This window comes from Ischnura elegans (assembly GCF_921293095.1).
Source record: "Ischnura elegans chromosome 13 unlocalized genomic scaffold, ioIscEleg1.1 SUPER_13_unloc_4, whole genome shotgun sequence".
Taxonomy (NCBI): Eukaryota; Metazoa; Arthropoda; class Insecta; order Odonata; family Coenagrionidae; genus Ischnura; species Ischnura elegans.
Genome location: NW_025791660.1, coordinates 8,943,579 through 8,953,803, shown reverse-complemented (window position 1 = coordinate 8,953,803; position 10,225 = coordinate 8,943,579). Strand labels below are relative to the sequence as shown.

Genomic DNA, 10,225 nt, shown 5'->3' with positions numbered 1-10,225 from the left:
TCATCAGACAAAAAATACTATTCCACTCCCTCGAGTTATTGGGGAGTGCATAAAATACATAAAAGGTATGCACATACGTGGTAATGCAAATGCAAAATACCACATTAGAATTCGGGGGGAAAGGAGGTCCTAGTTTATAAACCCATGATTGGTAGGAAATGCAATGTAGTTACAATAACTGCGGGTTGAGCTGGATAGTTATCAGTTTTACTCTTAAAATGGATTCATATCATCTGAATAACAAAATTTAAAAAATAATAATACTTATGATTAGCAATTAGATTTAAAAATGTTAAGGATAAGGTGGGCTATGGAGTACAGCACCAAAAAGCATCATGGAAAATAGGAGGTGAACATCAGGAGGTCCTTCTGTACTTTGTTACAAAATTTGTCATGGTAGAATCTGATGCACCATATGGGATACTGATTTCAAACCAAAAGAAATCACTGAAACTTTGAGCGATACGAATTTTATTTTATCTGTGTGGAGCATGAAATACAATATTGGATAAAGGTCCATAACAGTATGCAGCAAAATAAAAAAAAAGTAGTTTAATCACATTACATTCTATGTAATGCTATTTCTCCAAATGTGCCTTGAATGGCATTGTACAGAATATGGTGTGATACCACATAAGTAATTTAATTATACAAACAATATGCATACATTTACAACTACATGATAAATCATTTGATTATTGAAAATAAATAAATACTTTACTTTCTCATAGTGTCATGACATTTTTTAAAAAGAAAAATAAATGTGAAGAAAAATAATACAAAATAAATGAGAAAAGGCAATACCTTAAGTGAGGATATCTTGCCATTCATCTTCAGAGATAAGCCATCAGATACAAAAGGGAATTATTCAGAGATGCATAGTTTCTCTCATTGATATGCATTCATTATGCTAGACTATCAATTACAAGTAATAATCATTAAGCAATTTACATGTGAAATATATACCATCACACATAATTATAAAATATTTTTTAAATCCACATATAATTACTGCAGACTTGTTAATGAAATAATTATATTATATTCATATCTAATGGAACATATTTACAAAATCTGGATGGTTAATCTTGTCTTACCAACTATAGTGGTGTAGCACAGGTAAAATTATCAATTCAGAAATACCTTAGAAAAATCAATTATTGTAAATGGATTTTCTTTTGAAAAAAACTACACATTATATGAACCACATTTCTGTTACCCCCAGGTAGCAGAGAGACAATAAAATAAGAGCAAATGTTAAAATTACAGAAACGAATGAGCAATAGATACTAATGCCGAAAATAGAGAAAAAAGTAAAATTGTGAAACATAAAAGGTAATAAAAAAACAATCTTATTTATCAAATGGAAGATTGGACAAATAAAGAGCCATTTAAAAAAAATATGCCCTAGATATACGATGAACCCAAAGGAAGGAGGCCTTACAAAGGCATGAAATAGGAATAGCTATATTTCCTATAAAGAGAACTGGTAACATGTAGCACCATTATATTCACTTAAATCTTAGAGAACCAAGCAGCAATTCTGAGGATTAGGAGATATTTACTGTTGCTTATAAATAAGTAAATGCATATTTCCTGTCAGCTGAATTCTATACAAAGGATATGTCAATGTTGGAAATATAAATGTGCATGAATGATTGCAATGATCTTCTCTAACGTTAGTGAAAATTTGCAAAAGACCAACTAGAATAAAAATGGACTAAGGTCTCAAACAAATAGGAAAATGAATTTAAGAACCTAATTACATAATAACGACATTTCATTATTGCCTTCCAACGGGTAAAAATTGAAAAAAATCCCATCTTAACCATTGTATGTCAAGTATGGTAAAATTGTAAATTTATAGCCTACATCACATATAAATTATACAGCGTATCCTTGAAATTAATAATCTTTGACGAATATAGTGTTATGCCTACTCCATAATGTTATGCCTACATCATTATAGTTGCAAACTACAGGGAAATGTCTCTCAAGTGAATGGGTCAAACAAGGTGAGAGCAAGGAACCAAAGCAAACTAATTTTTATCAAAGGGCTACACAAACACGTGTACATCTGGCAAAATATGATTATAAAATTGGAAAGAGCTGCATATGTTGCCAATAGATTTATGTGCACGATGGCTTTCAGATAAATTGTAGAATTACATTGGTAAGCCAAAATGGTACATTCCTTCCATTTACTAATAGCGTAAATGCGATGCAAAGTGATATATTATCAAAAGTACAAATATCCCAGTGGCATGACTAGGAAAAGACTGACTAAATTATGTGCCCACAAGATTAAAACAATATTCATCTCAAAATGTGATCACCTACTGAATAAAAAAATTGCCATGTCAAAAACATGAAATCAACAATAATGTCTGAGTATAATCATAAGATATTTGTAATGATTACGCTAAACACATGAGTAATTAAGGTAACCCAATAAAAAACTGTGAGGCTTTAAGAAAATAAATGAATGTAATCACAATGTTCATCTTCAGGACTATCTCCATCACAGTCTCCAAAGTATATCAGGACAAATTCATCTCTGAAAAAGAAAATTCTAATTAATGGAATGAAAAGTAATGCAATCACAAACAAAATGCAATGTCAAAATAAGGTCAATATTTATAGGTAGATGAAATATTACCTTCATTTACAAGAATGCAATTGCAGTATTTATAAGCAAAAATTATCAAATATCTTCCAATAAACCCATGTTCTACAAGAATCCTTTATTTTTTAAGTGAAAAATGTTGGAAGACATTCACTATTTTTTAGGATTCACATATGAATCACTGGATTGATATATCATGGATTTCAATATAGGCACTCTTCAATTTCCTTATATTATTTTATATTTAACTTCAATATTTATCCATTAGATTAGAGTTTGTTAGTTTTGAAGTCACTTTCTTAAACATAGAACGACGGTCTGGATCCAAAGGACCCGGTTGGTAGTTTTGAAAGTTTATAATTATGTTAAAAATGCTTGAAATTGAATTTGACGCCGTGACTTTTCCTATATGTACGTCCTTTATTAAACTTATGAGATATAAGATCTTCAATACATGTTATCTTTTATAAAGAAATCTGCATCTCGGAATATCGAGAAGTAGAATGTTTGACTAAAATAAATTGCATTTAAATATTTTAATATTACAAATCCCCACTCCCGTTAAATCAAACTACTCATAAAACACATGAGAGGATCAACTAAGGATTTAGCATCCAATGTACCGGAAGTTTCATTTCACCTCTATATGCCAAACCAATGAGTGGCCCACTTTTGGGAAATCATGGAAAATTAGATTACGAACAAATCTCTCAATTATTGAAAAGTTTGTTTACATTTACATTTATTAATTACCGATTTATTGGTTAAAACAGCTTCAAATAATTATTTAAATTTTTTAATGTAGACCATGATGTAAAGAAAAAACCGTAAGAAATAGACGTAGGAGCCACCTTTGCACTGGCTAGAAGTGTTCCCATCACATTGTTAGAATAGAGAGAGAAGAGGAGAGGGGCTTGTTGCTGCAAAATAGCTCTTCCTTCTGTGGATCCATATTCAGCGATAATTTCAGGGACAGCTGCAGCCAACCAACATACCTTTGCCTTCAGTGCCTTCCCATTCAATGCATTACTCATCCACCAATGTAATCCCCCTCCCCTCTTCCTCCCCTCCTTCAACTCCTTTAGAGCCCCCATCCACTCATGCTCTTGTTCCACATCTCCCTTGCTATATGGCCTCCCCTCATTATCAAAAACTAATTTCAGGGATAATTGTGAGAGGGCCCAAGCTAACTTAGCAAGTACGAATTCCTCCCAATAACCAGAACAATCCTTTGCACCCAAATACACAGTCTCACTCTCAACATCACAAAATGAATACCAATCACTCCCATACCCCTCAGTCCCATCCAATCGCACAAACTCCTCCTTCATCCTTCCAATGTCATCATATTCCAAATCCACCATCACCTTCACCCGATCATTCCCACACAAATATTTAATTATGCAAGCAGTGATTTCATCTTCATCATACAGTCTCTCATATAATCTACGCATATCACCAACTCCACTTCCATACACTATCCGTGTCTTTCGCATCATGGCGTCCATACACTCCTGCCTTGCTCTGGCCGGATCGGATGTAGGTTGACTTATAGATGCCCCTCTTCCCAGTCCAAGCTTTACTGATGTCACATCCTCCACTGTTGATGTCACTGCCTCTTCCAGAAAACGTAACAGTGTGTCCCGGCCACACTTGCGCTTTCAGGTCCTCCAAGGATGACCTCAGCTGTCGCACAAGACATTTCATCTCTCGCCTCAATGAGTCCACAGAGTACTTGAGAGATGCAATATCACATTCTGGGCTAGCCACGGGTGTGACATGACGACCCAAAATAACTTGATCTCTCCTGTGTACCAACGTCACTAAATTCAGCACTTTTGAGCGTTCTACATCATCAGGGTACTGCCGCACCATCTCCTCAGCCGAAGACAATGCACTCTGTTGACTGTCATCTGTTATGCCTGTGTCAGCCCCTCTTGCCAGTAACTCCTCGACCCAATCAGCCTTTCCAAGTCCCACACCAACATGCAAGAGTGTTCTTTGTTGTGGATAACGAACATCAACATCTTTCAACATGTCCAGCAGCTCTTTATGCTGGAGGAATGAGCCAGTCAGCAATCCAGAAACTATCCTCTCCTCAACAAATTTCTCTGTGCCACTAGCAGAAATGTTGCTCGCCATTACTGCAAAACAATCAAATAATTACTTTAGACTATGTTGGATTTAGCAGAAAGGAAGATGGCAGAGGGAACCAGATGTGGTGTCATTGGCCAGCGAGGAGTAGCACACTATTTCAGGATTAACATGTAAGGATGAAATATTGTCTGCAAAGAAACAATGAATATTAAATTAGTACCTTAAAAGCCATCAATAGCAGCGTTGGATCTTACCAACTAGCATAAGCAAGATAAGAAATAAATCACGCTCACTATGCAACCTAGAATAAAAAGGAAAACGCTCTGCAATGGCTTTTATGAAATGCCATCACTCACAGCCATCATTTCTATGAAGAAAGAACAATACAGACGAATTATACATGGCAAGGCAAAAAGATTCCTGAGACAGTATTTAACATGAAAGCAATGGGGAAACCCTGGTTTACTACAGCACAGAGAATAAAAAGAAAAGTGCAGGTTAATATTTGAGATTTATATAAAAGATTCTACGCTCAGGCATGGTAGGATGGCAAAATGGGCAGTGGAAAACAGGAAAACAGAAAAAAATTTAATTAAAACAATAATTCATGTTCCTGAGTAAAAACTTCATAGTAGATGCCGGCAGTGGTGAAAATGCATCGTATAATTATCAATATTTTCTTGGTTGCTATCTGGAGGGCATTTCAAGGGTAAGAATGGTTCCGGCATTTAAAATACAGTCTTGGTCCCTTTGGCACCATTTGTTGTCAGCATGCTCACGACAGGCTTTCCTCCTTACTTTCACATCTCCTCTTTAGAACTGCAAGTCACCTTAGCTTTACGTTGTCTTCCAATACATACCAGCAACGATATTGTATCACCACTTAACCATCAGACTACCCATACTGCGTAACCTTGAAACTTGTTGACAATGGAGAACATGTCCTTTTCATAAATTCCCACCGTCATGCAAACATGCTGCTCTACTAATCTCCCCCATCATTTTCTCTCACCTGTGGGGGCAGTCTAGCCACATCAGCAATCGCCCGAGGGCCTTCAAAATAGGGGGCCCCTGTGACACTCACATCCATTGTGAATCATAAATAAACAGTAGAATAAAATAAGATTCCGATTACCCTAATCCAGATTCTTTGGCTATCACAAAATTCTACATTTTCATAAGCTACTTCATTTAACACTAGAACCGCGGACTTTTTCGTATACCTAGAACCGCGGAGGGGGTCATTTTGACCCCTCGTCTTTTCTTGCCATATTTTTAGTATTTTGGGTTTCTTTTGGATACTGCACTATGTGAAATGAATTATCTGAGATTGAAAAATGAAATTTGAATGATATGTGGGTGGTATAAGCGCTAGATAGGCTACCCGCCTTGCACAAATAATGCGTTTTTCACATTTTTACTATATGTTCGGCTGAGGATGGGGGAAAAATGTAAATTTATTTAAGAAAAAAGAAACACTTTTATTGGTGCAGAGAAGCATACAGTGATGAAGAATGTCAAGTCAAGCTCCAAGTTCCTTGCTCCGTACGTGCATACATAACTGCATTGAAAGCTTCCAGTTCATCCATAGATACCGACCAGTTCTTCTCCCCACTTTCTTCACGAGCCCGATTTTCCGTGCACAGCTTCATGTGCTTCAGCATAGATGGAGTTATCACCAAATTCCATGCTGAGCGAACATCACCCTCAGTGAAGAAGAAGATTGAAGACTAGCACGCCCCCGGCGAGAACCACCTCGTCCTCGTACCTGGCCACGAGGAGCGGCAGCAGCAGACTCAAGCGGATCGTCGTCTTCAGCAGGTGCGACTACAGCATCGCCACCCCCACGTCCTCGATGGCCCCGAGCACCACGGCAGAGGCCCTGGGCCGTTCCAGGGCGTCCCAGGGCCAGTTCCAATAAATGCTTTATGAAATAGATTTGTAACAATTATCAAAGAATGCGAGTAAAATGAAAATAGGAAACTTACCAGTGTCTTCGCTTGAATCTTCAGTCAGGACTCTTCACTGTCTTCCTCAGCGTCAACGCCGCCGTCATACACTACGACAGGATCATCCTCCGCCTCAGAGCAATCCTCAGGCACATCCTGAAGATGCTCGAGAATACGAACGACCTGGTCTGCGGTGTATCCGTTTGACCGACGCATCACTGGGCGTTGACCGGAGTATCACCCTTGAAACGGTTTTGCCCTTCGTTCAGCGCTGAGCGATGCAGTGCAACAATCGAACGGGCGAGACGAACTACCGCGCAAACTGATGAATTCGGGTGAATTGCGAAATATTACATTATAATTCATGTAATTGAGCTGGCAACTACAATGACGCCACACTGGTAGGGGTGGCACGGTAGGGGAAGGAAGGAGCCTTGAGTGGGGTAGCCGAGGAAAGGGGGGTGCTTGGATATTTTCGAGTAGGTCCATTTCTACGCGGCTCGACTCTAACATTTTTTTCAGGCGGCCACTGGGCGGGTTGCCTTTATCTGCGGCCTAATAAGAAACGACAGAGGTAATCCATGCCATTCCCACACATTCGACCTTCGAAAATTTCGCTTGCGGTGAATTTCTGCTGCGATAATATAAAGTTCGGGAACGACAACAGAGCAGGGGTCAAACTGACCCCTACCGCGGTTCTAGGTATATTGTTGTCTAGTGTTCACGAAAATAGTCCTAGAGCGTCGGAATTTCGCACGAATACGCCTTTCTACAATTCATTAAAAGTCAAAAAATGTCAAGTTTGTGAAAAAAAATTAAGTGTGAAATATACATGTTGAAAATCGTAAGGGGTCAATTTGACCCCCTCCGCGGTTCTAGTGTTAACACATTCAATGAAATAAAGGTGTCAGATTACAAAAGAGAATCCAACCTTTTTAATAGGGTCAATTGAAAAGGCTATTTTACATTCAAAAACAAACTTAAAGGAACTCATGATTCACTATGTAGATAAAAGGACTTTATATGGGGCGATTTTTTTTCAACCTCAAATTGCTCAGCAAAATTATTTTACCAGTGACAGGAAGGTACTGCGCAGATAGGGCAACTGTGCATCCTCTCCACTACATGCTCAAGTCATTACTGATCAATCTCATAACTTGAATAGCCTTAATTAATAATCCCACCCAGTGTGTACTGTGGATAAACAGCCAAAGAACTCGCCGAATGGCTTTAGTATTGGCCTTCAGGTTATATAGCATTGACAATTCTTGACCTTAAAAACATGGCGATAAAAGAAAAATTTCTAATGCACTGTTGCTTGAAAGTGAAACAGTGAACCATTACATCAACTTCCATTCAAAGCAAGAGAGATAAGCTGACTTTTGGAAGTGTTATGATCCATGACAACGCTCATCATGTAAATGCTAAATAATATAATAATAACTTCAAAGGCAGTCTGGCCAGGTAGGCTATCACCAAGGGCTCCCACAACACTCGCCTTAATTGTAAAGCGTATATGAAAGGTCTAATAAAATAAGAATCTGAAAACCTGGGCCTAAGCTTTTTTTGCAATAACAAAAATTCTGTTTCAATTAACCACATCATTAACAACATTGTGTTAAACAACAATTAAGAAATCATGAAATAAAGGTGTCAGATGAACAAAAAGAACATATCCTTTTTTGATAGGGTCATTTGAAAAGGTTATTTTAGATTCCAGGGCAAATTTCACGGAGGTGATTCACTATTTAGATAAAAGAATGTTACACAAGGGTGGTTTTTCGTCAATGTCCAATCCTTAAACAAAAACAGCTTTCAAGTGACAGGTAGGCACTGTGCAGATAGGGAAACTGCCTGTCCTCTGCACCATAAGCTTAATTCATTACTGATCGCAAGTTTTAAGTTTAAAGATACTGGCAATCTCATAACTTGAATAGCCTCAATTCATTCTCCTGCCAAGGATGCACTGCGGAGATACAGCCAGAGAACTTGCCGAATGGGTGTGTCATTGACACGTCTTGACCTTTACCCTGATAAAATTAAATTTTGGTGCACTGCTACCAGAGTGTGAAACAATTTGAACCATTACGTCAACTTCAATTCAATACAAAAGGAGACGCATTCTGACTTTTGGAAGTGTTCTAATCCATGACAATGCCATTGCTGATGCAGCCCAACTGCTCCTGGAGAATTTCAGCGGGATATTTTAGATCAATCACTCTGCAATGTCGATCAAGTGAAGTGTTAATTCCATCTGTAAACTAAAATGATGATGTAGCTAGTAGGCAAGTATTTTCAAACAGGCAAAGAGCAGAGCAGAGCACGGGCACAATTCATTCTATGTCATTCACGGCAACATCCTATGAAGAAGGTGTAGCAAAGCTAGTCCACCAACACGACCAATTCCTAAATGGCCCATGTGATTATGTTGAAAGGACACCAAAAGTGTGCTAAATATTTTGGAATGAAACAATTTTTAATCAATCACTTCACCTTCTGTTCAGGACCCATTGGAGGTTAAAAACATAAATATATTTCATAAGCTGTGAAATTCCCACTCTCTGCAGTACTTTTTCAGAGGAAATAATTTTTGTTCATGAAATTTTATCTAGTTTTAAGCGCAGAATGGTGTCAAAATCCATTTCTGAGCAAGGGATTGTGCTCCAGGCCAACCGTCGAAAAAGTCACACTTAAGTCATAGTGAATCTTCATCTTCCTATATCGGATGCACGTATTTTATTTTTTTTAGCCCCTGTTGACATGCATTACTTTTTGATACTCTGTTACATTCAAATATATGTCTATCTTCACCACTGCGCACATATTTTATACGCCTCTGTGAATTTACTTTGAGTCTTTGTATCTAATCAGTTCAGATGCAACCTAATGCTCCCCAAGACGACTAATCGCAGACCCAGCTGCACCTCTGGAGTTGACTATAGATGCAAGCTTACCCTCAAATGTAACATAAAATACTCCATGTAAGTGGGGAAGGGGTAATCCAGCTTTAGAGCTCAATTTAAATTGTAGTCCAATTCTTCCTACTGAAGAGGCAATAAAATGTGCAAGTCGACCCGACTTTTTTTCATTTTTCTCGGATGAGCTGCTTAAGCACATTTGCATGAACAGTGACATACATATATGCTAACCAGAAAAATGTAAATCTAGCTTTGGAGATGGATTAACGTATGACATGCCAATGTCAAACAATATGACATGTAATGCTAATGTCATGCTAGGATAAATACCGTAATAAACGTATGTGTTGGTCCAAAGAGGTAACAAAACTTAACAAAAGGTACATCCCCACACTCTTGTTGGCAAGCATAAATTGTAACCGGTTTGAAACAATATTTAGTCATTCAAACTTGAATGACATTTTAGACGAAGGAATGCATAGGACAGAGCACGTTGTCCCCGGTGGCCAATGTGCCCCATCGTCTTCGCTGGGCCAACCTGCCCCATCGCCATGCTTACAATAAATTCTATTCATTACAAAACTCACTGCAGCAATTAAGATTGTATTCCACCCACTAGTTACCCTTAAACTATG

General features: G+C 37.9%; 1 protein-coding gene across 1 annotated transcript; it reads right to left on the bottom strand.

Moving 5' to 3' along the window:
* Positions 1-454: 454 nt before the first annotated feature.
* On the bottom strand, positions 455-5,143 carry LOC124173328. Its single transcript, XM_046552858.1, has 2 exons — positions 3,478-5,143; positions 455-2,557 (listed from the first exon to the last, which is right to left on the bottom strand). The coding sequence occupies exon 1, from the start codon at positions 4,766-4,768 to the stop codon at positions 4,082-4,084; it is 687 nt and encodes a 228-aa protein (XP_046408814.1). The 5' UTR covers positions 4,769-5,143; the 3' UTR covers positions 455-2,557; positions 3,478-4,081.
* Positions 5,144-10,225: the final 5,082 nt, after the last annotated feature.

Bases quoted from the DNA above. Each gene is read 5' to 3' on its own strand.
- LOC124173328 (XM_046552858.1), bottom strand. From the start codon at position 4,768: ATGGCGAGCAACATTTCTGCTAGTGGCACAGAGAAATTTGTTGAGGAG.